Source organism: Myxocyprinus asiaticus, chromosome 22, assembly GCF_019703515.2.
Source record: "Myxocyprinus asiaticus isolate MX2 ecotype Aquarium Trade chromosome 22, UBuf_Myxa_2, whole genome shotgun sequence".
Taxonomy (NCBI): Eukaryota; Metazoa; Chordata; class Actinopteri; order Cypriniformes; family Catostomidae; genus Myxocyprinus; species Myxocyprinus asiaticus.
In genome coordinates this window covers 39,821,411-39,845,359 of record NC_059365.1, presented here as the reverse complement: position 1 = coordinate 39,845,359, position 23,949 = coordinate 39,821,411, and the positions used below count along the sequence as shown (strand labels likewise).

At 37.0% G+C, this 23,949-nt stretch overlaps 1 protein-coding gene across 1 annotated transcript; it reads right to left on the bottom strand.

The window, feature by feature from the left end:
• Window positions 1-2,074: 2,074 nt before the first annotated feature.
• On the bottom strand, window positions 2,075-23,569 carry LOC127413076 (syntaxin-5-like). The gene is made up of 11 exons (XM_051649923.1): window positions 23,463-23,569; window positions 22,100-22,359; window positions 19,631-19,698; window positions 19,440-19,495; window positions 17,322-17,392; window positions 16,771-16,887; window positions 16,508-16,564; window positions 16,170-16,251; window positions 13,257-13,363; window positions 12,451-12,572; window positions 2,075-2,744 (listed from the first exon to the last, which is right to left on the bottom strand). The coding sequence occupies exons 2-11, from the start codon at window positions 22,166-22,168 to the stop codon at window positions 2,585-2,587; spliced, it is 909 nt and encodes a 302-aa protein (XP_051505883.1). The 5' UTR covers window positions 22,169-22,359; window positions 23,463-23,569; the 3' UTR covers window positions 2,075-2,584.
• Window positions 23,570-23,949: the final 380 nt, after the last annotated feature.

Below are 23,949 nucleotides of genomic sequence, written 5' to 3'. Positions count from 1 at the left end.
ATGGGGAGCAGAAAAGAACTGTCAAAAGACCTGCGTAACAAGGTAATGGAACTTTATAAAGATGGAAAAGGATATAAAAAGATATCCAAAGCCTTGAAAATGTCAGTCAGTACTGTTCAAATACTTATTAAGAAGTGGAAAATTCGGGGATCTCTTGACACCAAGCCAAGGTCAGGTAGACCAAGAAAGATTTCTGCCACAACTGCCAGAAGAATTGTTCGGGACACAAGGAAAACCCCACAGGTTTTCAGGAGAAATACAGGCTGCTCTGGAAAAAGATGGAGTGGTTGTTTCAAGGAGCACAATACTTGTTGACCCCTCTCCAAACATAGCGCTTATGGTTGTGACCATAAAGCTCTATTTTGGTTTTGTCACTCCAAATTACAGTGTGCCAGAAGCTGTGAGGCGTGTCAAGGTGTTGTTGGGCATATTGTAACCGGGCTTTTTTGTGGCATTGCCGCAGTAAAGGCTTCTTTCTGGCAACTCAACCATGCTCATTTTTGTTCAAGCATCGTCGTATTGTGCTCCTCAAATCCCCGAATCTTCCACTTCTTAAGTGATTGAACAGTACTGACTGGCATTTTCAAGGCTTTGGATATCTTTTTATATCCTTTTCCATCTTTATAAAGTTCCATTACCTTGTTACGCATGTCTTTTGACAGTTCTTTTCTGCTCTCCATGGCTCAGTATCTAGCCTGCTCAGTGCATCCACGTGAGAGCTAACAAACTCATTGACTATTTATACACAAACACTAATTGCAATTTAAAAAGACACAGGTGTGGGAAATTAACCTTTAATTACCATTTAAACCTGTGTGTGTCACCTTGTGTCTGTAACAAGGCCAAACATTCAAGGGTATGTAAACTTTAGATCAAGGCCATCTGGGTGATTTCTGTTATCATTATGATTTAAAAAGGAGTCAAACAACTATGTGATAATAAATGGCTTCATATGATCACTATCCTTAAATAAAAGACAGTTTCTTTGCATGATCAGTCATATTTTCAAAATCAATGCCAAAATTTCACAATTTCTGCCAGAGTATGCAAACTTTTGAGCACAACTGTATGTATATATGTATACACATACACTGTACACACACATATATGCATATACAGTATATACATATACAGCTCTGGAAAAAATTAAGAGACCACTGCAAAATTATCAGTTTCTCTGGATTTACTATTTATAGGTATGTGTTTGAGTAAAATGAACATTTTTTGTTTTATTCTATAAAGTACTGACAACATTTCTCCCAAATTCAGAATAAAAATATTGTCATTTAGCGCATTTATTTGCAGAAAATGACAACTGGTCAAAAAAATAAAAAAAATAAAAAAAAAGATGCAGTGTATATTCATGCATCCTTCACAAAGACGAATCTGCCTGATTCCAGTCTTGCTGAAGCACCCCCATATCATCACCAATCCTCCACCAAATTTCACAGTGGGTGCGAGACACTGTGGCTTGAAGTCTCCGTCTAACCATCAGACGACCAGGTGCAGGATCGCCAAGACGCATGAAAGCTATGATTGAATATCAGAGTTATTCCACCAAATATTGATTTCTGAAATTTTCCTAAGTTAAAACATTAGTATTGTGTTTTTTAAAATTAATATGAACTTGTTTTCTTTGCATTATTCGAGGTCTGAAAACAATGCATCTTTTTATGTTATTTTGACTAGTTGTCATTTTCTGCAAATAAATGCTCTATATTATCAATATTTTTATTTGGAATTTGAGAAATGTTGTCAGTATTTTATAGAATAAAACAAAAATGTTCATTTTACTCAAACACATACCGATAAATAGTAAATCCAGAGAAACTGATTATTTTGCAGTGGTCTCAATTTTTTTCCAGACCTCTGTCTGTGTGTGTGTATTATTTATTTATTTTATTTTTATTGCCAAGTATATTGTAAAGTATGAAAAATATAATTTCGTATTTCATTTTTTAATTTGGGGTTAAATATGACCAGGATAGTTAATTGTGAGATTCAACCATAAGGGGCAAATAATTGCCCTTCTTTGATATAAAAACATATTAATAGAGATTAATGCGTTATCATATGAAGAAAACAGGTCACATTTAATTTATTGTAAAAAGGTTATCTCTGATTATTGATAACACTGTCAGAAAAATCAAACTAAACCAGTTTGGAGAATCAAACCATTTGGGAAAAAGCCTTCTCTTTTAATATGTGATTACTATAACAAACGAAGGCTCAAACATAAATGCAAATGTAGATGAATATTAAACCAAACAGAGTAAACACCCCCCTCTCTTGCGGAATACACCGTAAATCTCAGGTTCATATCAATCATCATCATCCTCTCCCTAGTGTAAGAGATTCAAAGTCAGACAGTGACAGAATTTACAATTGAACTGACTCAAGTCACTCAGACTAAAATCCTTTAACCAATGAGCATCAGAATCCATCCATCCCTTCCCTCCCCCGGTGAGCCAGAGTCCTTGGCGGCCCAGTCCGCTTATGTTTTTGCACATTCGCCCATAAGTCTATCCCCTTTTGGCTCCGTTTCCATCGTCTCCTATGCTTCTTTCCTTGGGGCTGTTCCCTCTCAAGCGAGAAATACCACAAAGATGATGAAGAAGATGATGAGAACGAGGAATATCTTGATCATGAGCCAACGGTTGGAGGAGACGGACTGGAAGTATTTGAGGATCTCAGTGTGGGCCATTTCCACATTCAGCTGGGTGTCCTCCACATTTGCGTCGATCCTGGTGGTCAGCAAAAATACATAACAGACAATACATAATTTAAAGCTGAAGTATGAACATTTTTCAATGTTAAAATACTTTCTTCTATCCCAGCTAAATATGAAGAGACAACTATAAGTAAGCCATTCATAGGTTAATTTTCTCGAAAACTGTAAACACTGTCTTTCTGCAAACAGCTTAAACAGAACTGAAGTGATAATTTAAATAGTAATTGTAAAAAAAAAAAAAAATTTACTCTTTTTTAAAATTGAAAGTTAATTCTATTTCCATTGCATAGGCAAATATAAGTGCTATAACAACAATTACCAAATGGATAGCTCCAGTCCTGACTAATGATTAGTCAATACAGCATGTGAAACACAAAGCATGATGTTCATCTAGCCAGGGTCACTGCTAAAACTAAATGAGTGGGCCCCCTCTCCCATGGGCCAAATGATTAGGTCACACCAGTGGTTCTCAACCACGGGGCCAGGACCCACTAGGGGGACTCAGAAAACTTCTAAAGGGGTCTCAAGATGATTTAAAACTAGTTAAATTACTAACTTGCTATAATAAATCTAAAAACAAGTAAACTGACATAAAATTTCATTTTTTAATTCAAATTTTTTTAATTCAAACTTCTGGAATCACAGAAATAATCACAATTCATTAACTTATCTACTGACATTCCTATCTGTTAATAGAGTTTGAAAACAAGCAACTCTGTCAACATCACAACAGATGTACCATAGGAAATATCTTCATGAGCCTTCATGGGGGGCCTTTAAATATGGTCATGGACAAATTGAGTCAGTTGTTGGTTGAGAATCACTGGGTTATACCAAAGAGCAGTGGTTCTAAAAATGGGGGACGTGAACACACATACTGAAAAAAATTAAGAGACCACTGCAAAATGATCAGTTTCTCTGGATTTACTATTTATAGGTATAGATGACTTGCTGAAGCACCGCCAGATCATCACTGATCCTCCACCAAATTTCACAGTGGGTGCGAGACACTGTGGCTTGAAGGCCTCTCCAGGTCTCCGTCTAACCATCAGACGACCAGGTGGAGGATCGGTGATGATCTGGGGGTGCTTCAGCAAGGCTGGACTCGGGCAGATTCGTCTTTGTAAAGGACAAATTAATCAAGCCACATACAAGGTTATCCTGGAAGAAAACTTGCTTCCTTCTGCTCTGACAATGTTCCCCAACTCTGAGGATTGATTGAACTGATAATTTTGCAGTGGTCTCTTAATTTTTTCCAGAGCTGTATGTGACAAGCTCCATCAAAATTGTAAGCTACAACTGTCCGTTTTTGAAAAAAATTGAATTTGCTAAAACTTTGTTTTTTTGTGTGTGAATTTTTTCTCCCCTTTATCTCCCAATTTGGAATGCCCAATTCCCAATGTGCTTTTAAGTCCTAATGGCCGCGTAGTGATTCGCCTCAATCCGGGTCAGAGACCGGCAACCCACGCATCTTATCACGTGGCTCGTTGAGCGCGTTGCCACAGAGACACATGGAGACTTCACGCCATCCACCACTGCATCCACGCACCCCACCGAGAACGAACCACATTATATCGATCACGAGGAGGTTACCCCATGTGACTCTACCCTCCCTAGCAACCGGGCCAATTTGGTTGCTTAGGAGACCTGGCTGGAGTCACTCAGCACGCCCTGGGATTCGTACTAGCAAACTCCAGGGGTGGTAGCCAGCGTCTTTACCAATGAGCTACCCAGGCCCCCCGAATTTGCTAAAACTTTATTTTTAGGGGTTCAAGCCCGAAGGGCTGAAACCCTATTGTATTTGTAAGAATTATTATTATTCTGCCCTAAAACTGAATGTGCAGACCAAACCGTAAGGCCTAATTTTGGGAAATGGTAGTACTCCGGCTGGCTAGCCATACACATGGACAGTGAACAAAACAAAACAATTTATATTTATGGCCATATATTTTGAACCATAAGGCCTAGGAACAAAATAATTTTTATTGTGATTCCTTGCGTCATGGTGAATCTTTTGGAATACCATAAAATGTGCGTTGTTAAAAAAAAAATCAATACAAAAAATAGAAATAAGCAGAGGCACAACATTTGTGTGTGTGTGTGTGTCCTCAGAATGACCCTATACATATGTGTACCAAATTTGGTTATAATATCTCATTTCGTTCATGAGTTATAACTGATTTAGTAAAAGTGGCCACGCCCACTATGTACGTTACGGCTTATCGTTTGATGATGAATCAAAAGTTCAAAATTCCTTTGATAACTTTTCATTCTGGGACTCTGACTCCGTGTATCATTAGTTTATTTCATATTCAGTTAGGAATTCAAAATCGTAAAAACAAAAACGACTTATTTCATTATTCGTTTATAAAACCTTATTTTTCATAATATCGATTTAATGCTCAAGTTAAAAATGGGAAATTGGAAAAATAGCCACGGGACAGTGTGTGTCTTGAATATTTGATTTGCACATATGGGTGGGCTTGAAACGCCCCTTTCTTTTGATTGGTCAACCTGCACCATTGTCTTCCTCAATACTGTGAGACAGAATAAAAGTTATCTGCCGTTTAATTGTTCAGATGAATTAGTCTCAGTTAATATTAAATTCTTTACCATTTATTCTCCAAAACTTGTCACGTTTATTGCAGCTGAGCTCTGTCTCTCTCATCAAGAAGCCAGATTTATTAGACAGCCCTACACATAACCTGCTGTTGCTCCGGCTTGAAAAGGTATGGTTTTAAATGAGATGACGAAAATAACCATACATTCATAAGACTACTGAAGCATATATCTACAATATAAAGACATAGGCTTACGTTTAACTGCGGGGTAAAGCTAGTTTTAGGTTTGATATTTGTTGGATATTCGCCTTATTTTCACATTCCAAAGGTTGTAGTAAGTTCCCAGTGGGCAGACTGACTTAATTCGGGTGAGATTTTTACAGTATGTCCAAAAACATTAGTATTAGATTATTTATAAAATGAATTAACTAAAATTCACCAAAATGTTATTTTCACATTCCAAAGGTTGTAGTAAGTTCCCAGTAGATAGACTTACTACAGGTGACATTTTTACAGTTATCAGTCTATCCACTGGGAACTTACTATAGCCTTTGGAATGTGAAAACAACATTTTCAGGAATGTCTATGATGTTTATGCTAAAATAACCTAATACTGTACTCATTATTGGACTTACTGTAAAAATCTCACTTGTAGTAGCTCAGTCTATTAACTAGCAACCTACTACAACATTTGGAATGTAAAAGTGTACTTTTAATGTTTTATATTTAACTTGCACGTCAACTGAATGAGTGATTGAACACTGCTTGTGTTTAATAGCGAGTGGAATTTTCAGATGGTCCCTTAAGTACGCTAAGCAATGAAAGCACATCGGAGCATTTTCAGTCATAATTCTGCAGCCACACCAAATGACAGTTCAGAGTGCAGTGTTTTATGTCTGTACATTATAGTTATATACCATTTATATTTATATACCATAACATCAAGCCAACTGTGCGAATATCCCCAAAATATTGAACCTAAAACTAATTTTACCCCGCTCTGGGAGCTCAGGTGTGAGGGACTTGCTCGTCATGGAAATTATGCTAAAGGAGTTCATGAATGCTCGTCTCTCAAAAGCTCGACCAGTGAATTTAAAATCAGCATTTACACATAACCTTCACATTTGTATGATAATAAAAGGCACACAAAACTGCCGCAAATACGACCCAGTAGGTAAAGGCCACCCATATTCCCATTCAAAAACATGGATGTCGGAATGATCCGAGCTTGAAATCAGTACTCTTCGCTGCAATGTAAATACTTATTGTCTTATATTAAATATTAAATGTAATAATATCTTCCAATTTATTTGTTATTATATTATTAATCATTTGTTATTTACTGTTGTAGCTGTTATAATTCACTGGCATGGGTGCTCATCTGTCTTGGTTGCACCCTATGTTAAGTATGTATATTCCTTGAACTGCATCTTGCTTTGTTCATTGCACTGCAATATGTAAAAATGAAAATAAACCGATTCTTTCAAAACTCTTTGATGATTTCTCATTTAAAGAAAGCACAAAACACTGATGTGAATTTAAAACGCTTATCTAAAGCAATTAAACTATAGCTGCCTTAGACTAATTGTTAGGAAAAAAGGTGTCCCGACTGTAAATCCACAGTGACACGGTACATGACTTGCAAAAACGGGACTGTCCCTGGTTTTAAAGTGACGCCTGGTCACCTAACTGCCATACCTGCACTGCATGGTACCACTTATACATGGATAAAACAAGTTGTGTGGCACAAAGAAGGATAACTGTGAGAAGACATTTGGCATAGAGAGTGAGGGATTCATCTTAATAAACATCTTAATGTGTGTGTGTGTGTGTGTCAATGATTGTCATAATGCTGAATCGCATGAATATGAAACCCTGTCTGCATTCAGTGAACATTTTACGGTCGTGTGTAAGCACTGAGTCTGGCTACTTAATGAGAGAGATAGCTCATCTGCAATAAACGTGGTGAATTTGCAGAATAAATGGTAAAGAATTTAATATTAACTGAGACGAATTCATCTGAACAATTAGACAGCAGTTCACTTTTATTCTGTCTCACAGCACTGAGAAGACAACGGTGCAGGTTGACCAATCAGAAGAAAGGGGCATTTCAGGCCCACCCATATGTGCGAATCAAATATTCAAGCCATATATTAGTGAAATCAAATAAATCAAAACGCACACTGTCCCGTGGCTATTTTTCCAATTTCCTATTTTTAACTTGAGCATTAATTCGAAATTACAAAAAAGTCATTATTTGTTTTTGTTTTTTATCCCCTTTTTTTTCCCAATTTGGAATGCCCAATTCCCACTACTTAGTCGGTCCTCGTGGTGGCACGGTTACTCGCCTCAATCCGGGTGGCGGAGGACAAGTCTCAGTTGCCTCCGCTTCTGAGACAGTCAATCCGTGCATCTTATCATGTGGCTCATTGTGCATGACACCGCGGAGACTCCGCACGTGGAGGCACATGCTATTCTCCGCGATCCATGCACAACTTACCACGTGCCCCATTGAGAGCGAGAACCACTAATCGCGACCACGAGGAGGTTACCCCGTGTGACTCTAACCTCCCTAGCAACCGGGCCAATTTGTTTGCTTAGGAGACCTGGCTGGAGTCACTCAGTACACCATGGATTCGAACTCGCGACTCCAGGGGTGGTAGTCAGCGTCAATACTCGCTGAACTACCCAGGCCCCTGATTTATTTGTTTTTTAATATTGGTTTTGTAAACGAATAATTAAATAAGTCGATTTGTTTTTCCGATTTTGAACATTAAATGAATGAATGATACATGGATTCAGCAGAGTATCAATATGAAAAGTTAAAGGAATTTTGAACTTCTGATTCATCGTCAAATGGTAAGCCAAAACATACATAGTGGCCGTGGCCACTTTTACTAAAACAGTTATAACTCATGAACAAAATGAGATATTATCACCAAATTACACATATGCATGGGGTCATTCTGAGGACACACACACACACAAAAAAAAAAAAACATTCCTCTGCCTCCTGGTGGCTATAATAATAAAAAATCTAAAAATGGCTCTAACGATGGAACCCTTGGTCTGATCAACTTGAAATTATGCATGCCGTGTCTTTGTCCAAGGGGCCATCAGTCTATGAGGACAGTCTCATATCTTGAAAATCATGGCCGCCATCGACCAATCAAATTTTAACAGCTATTAGATAGGGTTAGAAAAGGCAGATCGGAACGAAACTGGTAGGCCTATTTGTCTCTTGGCCAAAGAGGTCTGTGCAAAATAAAATAAAAAATTGGCCACCGGGAGGTACTATCATGTTTTTCATGCATGTAAATCATTGTATATACTGCTGTGTTTCACTCAGACACAGGTTATTAATACCATATGATTGATTTCCTCATTCTGAACAACTTCGCCTCAAGAAGCATTGGTGTGAATCAAATCGTTTGTTAAGATTATTTAAAAAAAACTACTTTTTCAAACTAGTCCTAGAAGATTCTCTGGAGTCCTAATATCAATAAATATAAAAAAAAGTTTGAACTTTCGATTCATCGGAATGAGATGTTTTCACCAAATTTTGGACTTTTATGTAGGACGTCAATCTGAGGACACATGCGCACATCTGCCTCTTGGTGGCACTATAACAGTCATGAATGTAAAAAATTCCATATGCCTGTGTCACCTAACATGATGGTCCTGAAAAATTAAGGCACTTGATCATTGTTTTAGGTGCTAATGGACAGTCTAATTAATACATAATATTGGTTGCATATGTACTTAAAGGACCTTAATAGCTTGAACCCCATTAATTGCTGCTTGCAGCTATATTTTTATTATTATTATTATTATTATTATTATATATACAACTGAAGTCATAAGTTTATATACACTTAGGTAGAAGTTATTAAAACTCATTTTATAACCACACCACCGATTTAATTAGCAAACTATAGATTTGGCAAGTCGTTTAGGACATCTACTTTGGGCATGACATGAGTAAATTTCCAACAATTGTTTACAGACAGATTGTTTCACTTTTAATTGACTGTATCACAATTCCAGTGGGTCAGACATATACATACACTAAGTTAACTGTGCCTTTAAGCAGCTTGGAAAATTCCAGAAAATGATGTCAAGCCTTTAGACAATTAGCTTCTGATAGGAGGTATACTAAATTGGAAGTGTACCTGTGGATGTATTTTAAGGCCTACCTTCAAACACAGTGCCTCTTTGCTTGACATCATGAGAAAATCAAAAGAAATCAGCCAAGAAAATGTTTTTTGGACGTCCAGAAGTCTGGTTCATCTTTGGGAGCAATTTCCAAATGCCTGAAGGTACCATGTTCATCTGTACAAACAATAGTACGCAAGTATAAACAACATGGGACCACGCAGCCATCCTTCCTGAGCGGTATGAGGCACATTCTGTCTCCTAGAGATGAATGTAGTTTGGTGCGAAAAGTGCAAATCAATCCCAGAACAACAGCAAAGGACATTGTGAAGATGCTGGAGGAAACACATAGACAAGTATCTATATCCACAGTAAAACGAGACCTATATCGACATAACCTGAAAGGCTGCTCAGCAAGGAAGAAGACACTGCTCCAAAACCACCATAAAAAAGCCAGACTACAGTTTGCAAGTGCATATGGGGACAAAAATATTACTTTTTGGAGAAATGTCCTCTGGTCTAATGAAACAAATCAAACTGTTTGGCCATAGTGACCATCGTTATGTTTGGAGAAAAAGGGTGAGGCTTGCAAGCTGAAGAACACCAACCCAACCATGAAGCATGGGGGTGGCAGCATCATGTTGTGGGGGTTATTTGCTGCAGGAGGGACTGGAGCACTTCATAAAGTAGATGGCATCACGAGGAAGGAAAATTATGTGGGTATATTGAAGCAAAATATCAAGACATCAGCCAGGAAGTTAAAGCTCGGTCGCAAATGGGTCTTCCAAATTGACAATAACCCAAGCATACCTCCAAAGTTGTGGTAAAATGGCTTAAGGACAACAAAGAAAAGGTACTGGAATGGCCATCACAAAGCCCTGACCACAATCTGACAGAACTGAAAAAGCGTGTGCGAGCAAGGAGGCCAACAAACCTGTCTCAGTTACACCAGTTCTGTCTGGAGGAATGGGCCAAAATTCCAGCAACGTATTGTGAGAAGCTTGTGGAAGGCTACCCTAAACATTTGACCCAAGTTAAACAATTTATAGGCAATGCTACCAAATACTAACAAAGTGTATGTAAACTTCTGACTCACTGGGAATGTGATGAAAGAAATAAAAACTGAAATAAATAATTCTTTCTACTATTATTCTGACATTTCACATTCTTAAAATAAAGTAGTGATCATAACTGACCTAAGACAGGGAATGCTTTCTACGATTAAATGTCAGGAATTGTGTTTATAGTGAGTTTAAATGTATTTGGCTAAGGTGTATGTAAACTTCTGACTTCAACTAATATATATATTTTATTTTTTTATTTTATTTTTTTCATAAAGTCTTGAAATTTAAACAATAAGTGTTGTTTTAATGCTCTTAAATGCGGTATGTTAAAACTTACTGGTGTCAATTCAGACGGGAGCGCTGCTTATAGCGTCTCCCCTCCGATCAGCTTTCCTCTTTACTACACAATTACAGCATGAAAACACATGAATTAACATCAAATGGGATTTTGAAAGACACAATGCCACTGGATGAAAGGATCATTTCTCATGTACTCAGCAAATCAGTGTTTCAACCACAGAAAGACAATGACCTCAACAACCTTCACTTAAAAGTGCTGTAAGGGATTTTAGCTGTTCTAGAATTTCCACAAGGTGAGCCGTTGGATTAGCCACTCCCCCTCTTTCCAAAACCCACACTCCAAAGATACCAAATCAGCTTTGAGAGATATCGAGCAGAAATGGTTGTCAAAAACATCAGCAGCAAAATAGCACCCTCAACGGTTATGAAAAAAAATGGCAGAAAAAAGGCATTATGCCTAAATAATTCGCTGCAAACTACAATACTATTTGACAGGCAGAAAGCATCAGAGCCCACAGGTAACGTAATGAATGTTCATGACATATCGGGGCATTATATCTTCTGGTAGAAGGATAACACTTAAAGGGCTAGTTCACCCAAAAATGAAAATTCTCTCATGATTTACTTACCTTTAAGCCATCCCAGTTGTGTATGACTTTACTTCTTCAGCAGAACCGAAGTGAAGATTTTTATAAGCACATTTCAGCTCTTTTTCTTCATACTATGCAAGAAAATCGGTGCCATCAGGCTGCTGGCTATTTGACTGTCCAGAAGTCATTTTTAGGCAGCATAAAAGTAATCCACACGACTCCAGTCGATCATTTAATGTTTTCTGAAGCAAACCGATGTAAGAAACAAACAGATAATTAAACCGTTTTTAAATTCCAATCGTCACTTCCGGGAAGCGCTGCATTTCTGTTTGAAATGACCTAACTCTCGCATGATGATCATTCCTCTGTTGTAAACAAAGCATGTGCTTCCGACGTATCGTGTGAATGCGCCACTGCGCTTACGTCACGCGACAGCAGCATGAAGAGTCGACTGTTGGCAGGACTCGATTTTTATTAAAGTTAATAAAGTTTTAATTATAGATTTATTTTTTACACGAACCTATCAGTTTGCTTCAGAAAACATTAAATGATCGACTGGAGTCGTGTGGATTACTTTTATGCTGCCTAATATGACTTTTGGACTGTCAAATAGCCAGCAGCCTGATGGCACCCATTTACTTGCATAGTATGAAGAAAAAGAGCTGAAATGTGCTTATAAAAATCTTCACTTCGGTTCTGCCGAAGAAGTCATTCACAACTGGGATGGCTTAAGGGTGAGTAAATCATGAGAGCATTTTCATTTTGGGGTGAACTAACCTTTTAATGAAAATTTGTGTTTGAAATGTTTTATGTAGTAACCTTTGTATAAGCCTCAAGTGCCTAACTGAATTATATTGTGAATATATTGTACTCTGTCTGAGGGTTAGAAAGTGTTTTGTGTTTCCTGTGTGGTTTGTAAAGCACGTCTCTAAAGCTCTACAAGTGATCTCTTGTGTACTGTACTGTATGGTCTGTGGTTTTGTAGAATGTACACTCTAGAGGTACACATGTGTTTGTCTCTGGTTCGCTTGTGTGTGTGGTTGTCTAACCTCTGAACTGTCTCTTCCTGCTCTTTGACCATGTGTGCCAACTGCTGAAAAATGGAGCCCAACTCCACGATGGTGCTCTCGATGTTCTGCATGGTGTCTGCTCGGCTCTGGATATAGGAGTCCTACACACACACACACACACACACAAAAGAGGAACATTTGAGAATGAAATCTGAAATTGTTCCTCCTTCATAAACACTAATCCTGCAAAATCACTAAGATGCTTAAAAAAAAAAAAACTTGTGCACTATAGCAGTAACCATAAGCATAATGGAGAGCCTGTGGAGTATCCCATCATGAGATCCTACACAGTGTTAAAAGGACTTATTTACGGTTTTATTCACCTTTTTAAAGTAATCATTTATCAGGGGATTTTGATTTCCTGTTTTAGTGGAATGGGCGTAACCATAAGTGAAGCGTATTTCAGCCATTAAAGAAAATCTTTAAGCAAATGTTTTCATTTTATCTATCTATTTGTGTATATATTGTTTTCCATTTTTAACTCTTGTTCTGAACTATTTTCTGAAATGTTTTATTCCAATTAGAGGTGAGGAAAAAGTGTATTTAAGCCAGCTGCCACTAGAGGGGGAGAAAGAAAACAGATACTGGTAGTGTTTGGAGAACATGGAAACAATGTTGTTAGTGCTGCTTGATTGCAAAGAACTCCATTGTTAAGAGAGTGGAGGTGCTGCAGTTGTTATATTATGCCTTCATTCACTCATTTTGCACCTCTGACAATAAACAACAAGTTGTTCCCTATAACAGTAAATGACACAAAAAAGGTGTGATCGTTCAGAGATTGGTACCTGTTCATCAATGAGCTGCAGCTGCAGAGGGTTTGCTCTCGAGTCCATGTCGATGGCCAACTCTCCTCCCAGACTCCTGGACTCATCCTGCATCAGAACTGAACTGTCTGTGAGAAGCAATAAATAAAATACCAGGTTACATTTCAAAGTAAAGCAACAAATGTGCCCTTTCTGAAGATAACTATTTTTGAGAAACTGAGCAAAGAATTTTGGTTTCCAAATAAAAAACATGAAATTATAATAACAGGGCTTTGAGTCATTACTGAATAATAATCCAGTACGTTTCCAGCACCAATTTTCAATTAAGGAATTTATAAAAGTAAGAAAACTCAGAACTTTCATATAATTTGAGTGTCCAACTGGTATTACGAGTTATGTGACGATATTTAATAAGAAACTAACAATTACATTAATTCCAACGTTGTAAATACAGACTATTAACAAATGTATAAATGATGTAACCAGTTAGGAAAAGCAACATGCTATTTATTTATATTACAGTGGTTACTATGGACACAATGCCTGTTTAATGTTTTTCATATAGTGGTATAGCTGTTAACCAGTTCCAATCATTCTTTCAAGTCTTTAGCTGTCACTTTAGGGTTATTTTTTTACCTCATTGAGCATTCTGCGATGTGCCCTTTGAGTCATTTTGGCTGGACACTCCATTTATAGACAATTTGTCTAACTGTGGACAGATGAATATCTAAGCTCTTCAAGATAACTTTGTAACCCTTTCCAGCTTTATGCAAGGCAACATTTATTGATCGTATCTTCTGAAATCTCTTTTTTGTGAGGCATGGTCCACATCAGCAGATCCTTCTTGTGAATAGCAAACTCAAAATGTTTGAGTGCTTTTTATAAGTCAAAGTAGCTCTAACCCACACCTCCAATCTCATTTCATTAATTGGATGCCAGGTTTGCCAATTCCTGATTCAAATTAGCTTTTGTTGACGTCATTAGCCTAGGGGTTCACATACTCTTTCCAAACTACACTCCTAATGTTTGAATGATGTATTCAATGTGTACAAGAACAATACAATAATTTGTTTGTTATTAGTTAAAACAGATTGTGTTTGTTCATTATTGTAACTTAGATAAAAATCAAAGCAGATTTTAAGACAAATGTATAAATAAATGCAGATAATTCCAGTGTTCACATACTTTTTCTTGTCTCTAAATGTGACTGTCTATTTTATTTGATAATTAGTTTATCATTATTATAATTGTCGCTTTTTTAAAAATAAATGTAACAATTAATATGATGTCATAACATTGCACATACAGTATAACATTATATGAGCTGTCACTGAAATCCTTTGTACAATTTACCAGCATTTACATTGATTTGTATAACAAGTGCTAAAACAGTACTGTCTCTAAATAAACGCTGATTTGGTTGAGGACACATTAACGAGAGAGCAATCGCATGGTTTCTTTACTTCATCAGTGCTATGTGTGATTAAAATTCATGTTTATTTTTACTTTTTGATGAACAACTGACTGTAAAGACAAAAGGAAAAATAAAAAGTGTTTTTCCTTTACAGGAAACAAACATTCATGCAGATCCCAGCACTTTACTTCTACGCCACTACAACAGAAATGGTCCATATTAATTTCAAGCACTTTTAAGCTTTTTTAACAAAACAAGCCAATTTTCCTGGTATTCTAGAACTTAAATTCCTAAAAGCTAAATTAACTTTAAGCACTTCGAGGACCTTTTGCGACCCCTGCAATAAAAATTTATCAAATTCTAAATACGGTATAATAATTAGAAGTGCAGATTGAGTATGCACACATTTTTGTGTGTAAAAAGCATGAATATTGAGAACATACACCAATCAGCCATAACATTAAAACCATCTGCCTAATATTGTGTAGGTCCCCTTCGTGCCGCCAAAACAGTGCCAACCTACATCTCAGAATAGCATTCTGAGATTAAATTCTTCTCACCACAACTGTACAGAGTGGTTATTTGAGTTACCGTAGACTTTGTCAGTTCAAACCAGTCTGGCCATTCTCTGTTGACCTCTCTCATCAACAAGGTGTTTCCATCCACAGAACTGCTGCTCATTGGATGTTTTTTGTTTTTGGCACCATTCGGAGTAATTTCTAGAGACTGTTGTGTGTGAAAATCCCAGGAGATCAGCAGTTACAGAAATACTCAAACCAGCCTGTCTGGCACCAACAATCATCCATGCGATTATCTAATCAGACAATCGTGTGGCAGCAGGGCAATGCATAAAATCATGCTGATACGGGTCAGGAGCTTCAGTTAATGTTCACATCAACCATCAGAATGGGGGAAAAATTTTATCTCAGTGATATGGAGCATGGCATGATTGTTGGTGCCAGATGGGCTGGTTTGAGTATTTGTGTAACTGCTGATCTCCTGGGATTTTCATGCACAACAGTCTCTAGAATTTACTTCGAATGGTGCCAAAAACAAAAAACATCCAGTGAGCGGCAGTTCTGTGGACGGTAATGCCTTGTTGATGAGAGAGGTCAACAGAGAATGGCCAGAATGTTCGAACTGACAAAGTCTACGGTAACTCAGATAACCGCTCTGTACAATTGTGGTGAGAAGAATATCATCTCAGAATGCTATTCTGAGATGTAGGTTGCCACTGTTTTGGCGGCACGAGGGAGACCGACACAATATTAAGCAGGTGGTTTTAATGTTGTGGCTGATCAATGTATCGAAGAACCTTATATATTAATATGAATTAACCTTAAGCTGTTACAACTAAGCTGTTCCAAAGCAGCAGTCAAAGAAAATGTAAATCAGTGTGATGAATAAATATTACACTCCTGTTATAATAATGACAGAAGGTTCTTTTTTTGGATGCACTGTTACTTTAAAATTATCTTTTATGATGGAACTGGAACAGATGAAAGGGAAAGAAACAGTACTGAAGTTATTGGCGAGCAGAGGTGATGCTGACAGAGGAGCCTGAGAGAACTGCTCTCTTCTGCTGCGCTGCTGCTTCAGGTTCTGAACAAAGACACAATACAAATCATGTGATATTCACTCATTACAACTAAACTCATCTCTTACTGTTTGACATATAGGCCATTATAGGTCAATTAAACAAAATTCAACAAAAACAGCTGATGGTTTCACAGGACTGTTACGAACAATAAACACACAGTGTGTTTTAGCTTTACTAAATGAGAGATGGTTAAATATTTAAAAGAACTGATGTTATAAAATTTCAACATTGGTCATGAAGAATGAATTCTAAACTCACCTCTGTTCTCACTTCCAAAACAGACTTGAAATCGTTAGACATTGATGCCAGCTTAGACTGCAACACAAATATTCACAGATATGACATCATGTTTTATATTGCAAAGGGAAAATAACAGGTGTGGCAGCCAGTTAAGTAATCCTTCGTCAGTCAAAATGAGATGAACCACCCTGACTCGCTACAACAGCAACAATCTAAGATAACACTTCCTGGACAGTTTTAAGTATCTAAGCAATGCAGCAATATCAGATTTGAGATCGTACCTGCAGGGAGACAACAATCGTGTTGGAATGTGTCTGGATGTGGCAACCATTTTGCCCACTGCGGGACCGAACGAGGTCTTGCAGCTGTGCTATCTGCTTATTCAGACTGTTCATGTCCTGATGAGAGAGACAGACAGCCTATCAGATCTCTGCAAGAGGGACGGTCTTGCACAATATGGTTAGACTGACTAAAACACTCTTAATCTACAGTTAAATGTGAAGTGAAATAAGTAAGCACTGAATGTCTGAGATTATTACACATACAGTTTCATTCGGTGGATACAGAGAAGGAAAATAGGCCCCATTTACACCTTGCATTAAAATTTGTTTCATATCCAAATAGTATCTGGATATTCCTTAGCTGGTGATCAGACCAGAACCAATCAAAGTTACCCACACAAAAATGGAAAACGTTACTTACATATTACATCAGAGGCTGTGGTAACTGAAAATTGTATGTGGCCAAGTGCTATCCAATAGTGATACCATCACCGAAAATGCATGTTAAAGCAAAGTGTACATGGGGCATACAGACATCACCAGCCACTAACCTGCTTAATGATGTATGTTAACTCCTCAATCTCCACTGCTTTATCATCAAACAAAGACTTCCTTTTGGCCACTGGAGATGAGAGAATAGAATAGCATAGCACAGATTAGAAAATGGAATAGGACATTAAGAATTCAATCTGAAATGTCTTCTCTCCAACATTCTCATTAGATTGTCACAATTTGCCCTCTAGTGACAGTCATAATGAACTTCCAATTTGCTCTCAACTGATTGCATTCGTTGCATGGGAGAAAGCACTTACAAATTACAATGTGAGAGCACCCAGTCCCATGAGATGTGTAGAAAGATCAAAAAATTTAAATTCATTGGTTTTGTGAGGATTTGTTTGTAAGATTTACTACCAAACCTCAAAAAGACATTTTGAATATGTGATTTTGTTGAGCAGATGGATGAATTCAAATAAATTAGTGATTAATATCCACAAAGTATTGTTTTATTATTGTTTTGATTATTAATATTATAGTTGTTGCTATTAGAGCTAGATTGATATACCGGTTTTACTGATTAATCTGTGACGATAGTTGCTTTTTGCAACTGTCAAAAATCTATTCCGATAGTTAACGATAGTTGTTTTTTTTTTCTTCTCTGTTCCTCTGTGGCAGGTGCTATTCTGATTAAATAATCAAGAAATCTAAATTGAAGCAAAGGCATGCAAAGAAAAATGTGACTATGTGGAAACGTGCCCTATATCTACATTGTGTCTCCAACTTCACATCTTTTGAATAATAATAAACCTTACTCCAATATAAACAAACTCTTCATCTGGTGAACATATAAGCTCTAAAAAGCTTAATTTGGTTAATACTTCAATATAGAGCATTGTAACAGCCAAGTCAAATTAAGAGCCCCTTGTGTGGTTGTTTATAGTTTAAAATCCCCATTATGCACCAAATCTTCATTTTTCTGGTTATTATTGGGATTTTGGTTGAACAATAAACTAGGGATGCACCGATATGAACATTTTTGGCCGATACGGATATTTTGCCACTTACCTTATTTTGTCATCAGACCTCATCAAGTATAGGTAAGTGCCGCTTTCACAACGGTCACTTCTGTAACACTTTTCCTCATTAATATGAGAACGAGAACGGTGTTCTTAGGAGTGCCAACCCTTTTTCTTTCTGTGGCTATCATTATTTCTGGATTGTGTATTTGAATTCAAAGAGTTTTTTTACAAAGTGTGATGAGAATTAATTATAAATGAACCATTGATTTCTCATATCGGTATTTTCATGTTTAAAATGATTTTTAGATGGTTTGTATTTGGTCAATAATTGGCCAATATGGGGCCTGGGTACCTCAGCGAGTAAGACGCTGACTACCACCCCTGGAGTCGCGAGTTCGAATCCAGGGCGTGCTGAATGACTCCAGCCAGGTCTCCTAAGCAACCAAATTGGCCCGGTTGCTAGGGAGGGAAGAGTCACATGGGGTAACCTCCTCGTGGTCGCTATAATGTGGTTCTCGCTCTCGGTGGGGCACGTGGTGAGTTGTGCAGAATAGCGTGAAGCCTCCACACGTGCTATGTCTCCGTGATAATTCGCTCAACAAGCCACTTGATAAGATGCACGGGTTGACAATCTCAGACGTGGAGGCAACTGAGATTCGTCCTCCACCACCCGGATTGAGGCGAGTCACTATGCCACCATGAGGACTTAAGAGCGCATTGAGAATTGGGCATTCCAAATTGGGGAGAACAAAAATTGGCCAATTGATATCGGCAGCCGATATATCGGTGCATCCCTACAATAAACTAAATATTGAATTTTATTAATTTTGAACTCTTGTAGCCCTATGTCAGTGCCTGTTACAATAAGGAAAGACATTTTTGTAACATTCTTTACATCGAATTTAAAAACTATCGCCCGATTAATCAGTTATCTTTTCCACCACCTTAGTTATCGGTATCGGCAAAACTATCGGTCGACCTCTTATTGTTATGATGATGATAACAATGATTCAGTAAATAGGGAACACAAATTCATAGATATAATTTAAAGGTCATATCTAAGGTTTTGCATCAATAAACGGCATTCTTAAGACATAAGGCATTCTTTTACTACTACTAACAGCCTTTTAGTGTTACTGACATGTTACTTACAGATTGTGAGCTTTTCAAGCTTTGCAAAAGTGTTGCTCAAGTCTTTCCCAATTCTCCTGTAACAAAAAACAAAACAAAACAAGATTTCAGGGGTGCAATGTTCAAGGAAGCAGGACAAGGTGCAGATGCATTGAAGCAAAAACACGACACTGGGCAAAGACTGTCTGGAAAACATGGATCTGAACTCTTACTTGGCCATAAGAGTGAAGTCACTGCGCTGTTTAAGGGCATTAATGGCAGGTTTAGTATGAGTACCATTCTGAAAAGAAGAGAGAGAACATATTACATTGAATATATAAAGCTTATGTGGATTTAATGACAGTTTTTTTCATGCTTTTGTAGAAATGTGAAAATAAATATGAACCATATCTCACAGATCAAAAAAGGATTAGTAAAATTCAGACAAGTTTTGCTATTGACAGAAAGCATAATATAATGAAATAGAACATTTTCATACACACTGTAGAATTTTTACTAAGGCTGGGTATTGATACTGATTTCCTGATTAATTTTGATTCCGATTCACAAGCTCTCGATTAGATTTGGATTTTGATTCGATATCAATTCATATTAGGGCTGCAACTATCGATTATTTTGATAATCGACTAATCTAACGATTATTAGAACGATTATTGCAACGATTAATCATTAGCTCTAAACCGACTATTCAGCTTGTGCCCCGGCTTAAACGGTTGTATTAAATGTGCTTACAATAAAGAGGACATAATCATCTTTTAATAATACCTCTAAATGACATTCACTGAATTAAAGGAAAAAATACTTTTTATTACGTTTAATTCAGTAAAAATTTCACTACAAAAAAATCCTATTGTTATCAAGTGTATTTGTCTTTTTTCCATTTAAAATAGTCTAAAAATCCTTAAAACAAGATATATTTACTTGAGAAGTAACATATAAGATATTTAGACTTGCTTTAAGAGAATGTCTCTTAAATATAAGTGTATTTTGTATATAAGTGTATTTGTTCACTTGGTCATACTTCTGCGAGTGCAGTAAAGACAAAATATACTTATTCAAGGTCTATCCTCTAAAAGCAAGTCTAAATATCTTATATGCTGCTTCTCAGGTAAATGCATCTTTTTTAAAGGATTTTTAGATATTTTAAAATATTAGTTTTTTTTAATATTATATACAACATTCTCAGATAATTTTTGTTTCTGCAGTATAGCTGCCAAAGAAAATGTATGTTGTTTTAAAGGAGTTTTAGATATTTAAAATGGAAAACAAGCCAAAACAAAAACAAATCAAAAATGTATTTTGTTGCAGTGTATAATGGGGTGAAGACAACCTCTCTAAACATTCTGTTCACTTCAATCCATCTTTAACTCACAAAAAAAAAAAAAAAAAAAAAAAAACTCTCTCTCTTATTAATAAAGCTGCATATTGCCAATTTTCTTCACGATAAGAAATGCACAGTGACACATATTATGATTCAATAAGTTGCCATCACGTTATAATCTAGCTGCATTAAGCGCACGCACTCGAGGGATGAGCGTCCCCGCGACAGAGTGTACCTCAGCCGGGTGCAGTTTCAATCTCTCCCCCTTAGATCGGGACATTCGCGCAACTCATAGAAGAGGCGCTGACCGCACAGAGAAGTGCCAGTTTCCTTATTATTTGAACTTTAATAAAGCTATAACGCATTATATAGAACTGCATTAAAGATGTAACGCCGGGGTGTTTCCTTTAAAGACGCTCGACACGCAAGTTTTGCTTAAGCTGAGCGTCAGTTCCGGCTCCGCTTATTCCACAACGAGAGTGCTTCTGTATTTACTTATTTTGTATTTGTGCATTATAATTCCCTCATGCTTTGTGATCTACATCACCCGAAGCTGTTTGGAAAGTTTAGAGTGCATCTGGACTGTGAGTTGTGTTTTCTTCCTCTCCTCAGTCAAGCACGAACTGCAGTGCTGCTCTCACGTGTCATCATTAGAGTTTAATGTGATCTCATGTTACGTTAAGATCAAACGACTATTTGACAACGGAAATTGTCGATAACCTTTGTTTACATATGAAAGAAAAATAGACATTTTACAAATTATATTTTATTTGTTTTTGGTACATTTTAGCTTAAATTTAAAAATTCATTTATTCCATCAAAAAATATGATATTATCCTGCATATTATATTTTGTTACAAGTTTATTGTTTCATGCCAAATTTATACTATTTACAAGTATTTACACTGATTTGTACAACACGTGTTAAAAATCAGTACTGTCGCTTTAAGAAAACAGGCAGTTCTGTAAAGAGTGTCTGTAAATGACATTAACAACAGAGGACTCAAACAGCTTCTTTACCTCATCCGTACTATTCATGAGTAGAATTAAATGTTTATTTTTTGTTGTTTTTGATCAACAATTGAATGTAAAGAACAAAAAAGGTATTTAAAAAAAACATTATTCAATGACAAATAGATTGTGTGGATTTAAGAAACGATATTGAGATTGTTCAAATGAAGATCACGATGCATCTGAAAAACAATATTTTTACCTTTACTTTAATGGTAACATAATGTACAGTCAGCTAGTCATTATCGAAATATTACATTCTGCCGTGTAAAAAAATTTATTTAAATGTAAAATAATTCAAAAGAATCAACTAAATATCCAGAGTTTGATACAGATCACATATTCATACCTGTAACTGTCTCCCCTGCAGTGACTTACAAGCCGACTGGAACTCAACCGTGCGATCTCGACACGTCATGATAATGCTGCAGAACCGTTTATCCTCAATGATATTGGGGGTGAATATGTGTGACAGTGAGTCTAAATTGATCTGGCTGATGTGAAACTCTCTGCTGAAACAGTCTTTATGAGGCCAAAGCAAACGCTTCAGATGTTCCTAAAACTTCTTGGCAGAGCTGACTGTTCTTCTTCAATGAATCTGGACATCATCTGAGGATCAAAAAATGATCTGATCAGTCACCTCACCTTTAGAAAAAGATATTGATTTCATTTCAAGCATGGCTGTGGTTGCAAAGAAGAGAAAAGACACGGAACAAATCCAAAAAAGTCTCTGAACATTTCACTTTTAAGTGGCATCGGAGAACAAATGATGCTAGACTTTTCCTGAGTCCCATATTTTCTGGTGCCAACAGAATTTTACTGGATGTTTGAAGTCAGCTCACCTCAAGTTCACACAGGTAACCTAACAAAGTAACCACAGGTGTAGTTCATCACATGAACACATGTTCCACTAACATCTGACAACCAAACAAATACACAACGCAATGACTATAAAACCTAGCAAACATGTTCGTTACATGTTTTGCTTGAAAAATGTGCTTGTGCTATGTTTCCTTAAAATAAAGCCACTTGCTTGGATATTTTGTTGTCTAATGCAATGGCATTCAGACATTTGTAAGCATCCTAATACGGATTAGTATCCAGCCTAATAATAACAACAACAGCCATGTCATTTTACCTTGAATGCACTTCATACTCAAATCGAATCTCAAAGTGTACAAGAGTTAAACTGTTGGTTCAAAACTACATTTAAAGAAGAGACATCCTGAAAAGAGAAGTTTTTAGAAGTCTGACCTTCATGTAGTTGTCTATAAATCTCAGACGATACCAAACCCTCAGCCTGCTCATATTTACGCTATTATAAGTTCAGATCATTTCCAGAAATAATCACATCATCTGTCAGCTACACACAGGTGAACTGAACTCGCATGTTATCGGATTATTGGCCAGCCAGAATATTCTGGCTCAACAGGCAGACGTGGAATAACACACATCATTGAAAACAACTAAATTATTCAAGAGCACGTGTGCCAAATAATTAGTCGTATTATTTAAAGACGAATTATAGGGTTAAAAATGTTTACAGGTTTGTTTACGTCTCTATATTGACTGACGTCATCTTCAGTCCCACAATACGCAGCACCCTGAGCGTAAATTGGCCCAAAACTTGACAATTACTGACTTCATTAAAACGATTATTACTCGCAATGGACCCAAATCATCACCGTCATCGTTTACACGCGTTTACTCACGGTTAGCGTGTCATTTCGTTGTTTTTATCCTCAGTAGTCCCGGCTCGTCGATTTTACGGACGTCGATGTTTCACTTCCAGTCCTGACCGCTTCCGGTTTGTGCGACGTCACTGCCACGTCCACGAAGGCGCATGCGCACTTCAACTTTCCAAAAGCGTGACTTGTGACGCAGAATGATCGAGCTTGTATTTTGCGCAGTTTGATATTTGGCCTGGAAGTGGACTGTATCAGTCCGAAAACCTTTTATGAACAATGGTGATAATAACGGTTTATAGTCATACAGCACGCGACAAAATCACCGTATCAGCAAATTAAATGTAGGTGACGTTGTTTTAAAGCACCAAAAAACACCAGCAGATGTCGCCAAAAGTATTCCTGCAAACTGCAATTTGAAATGTGTTGTTATAAACAGAAGCTATAACAAATATGTATGTTCCAAACGTATTGAATAATGTACAGATCTTGCTTTTATGGAAATAAATTGGTA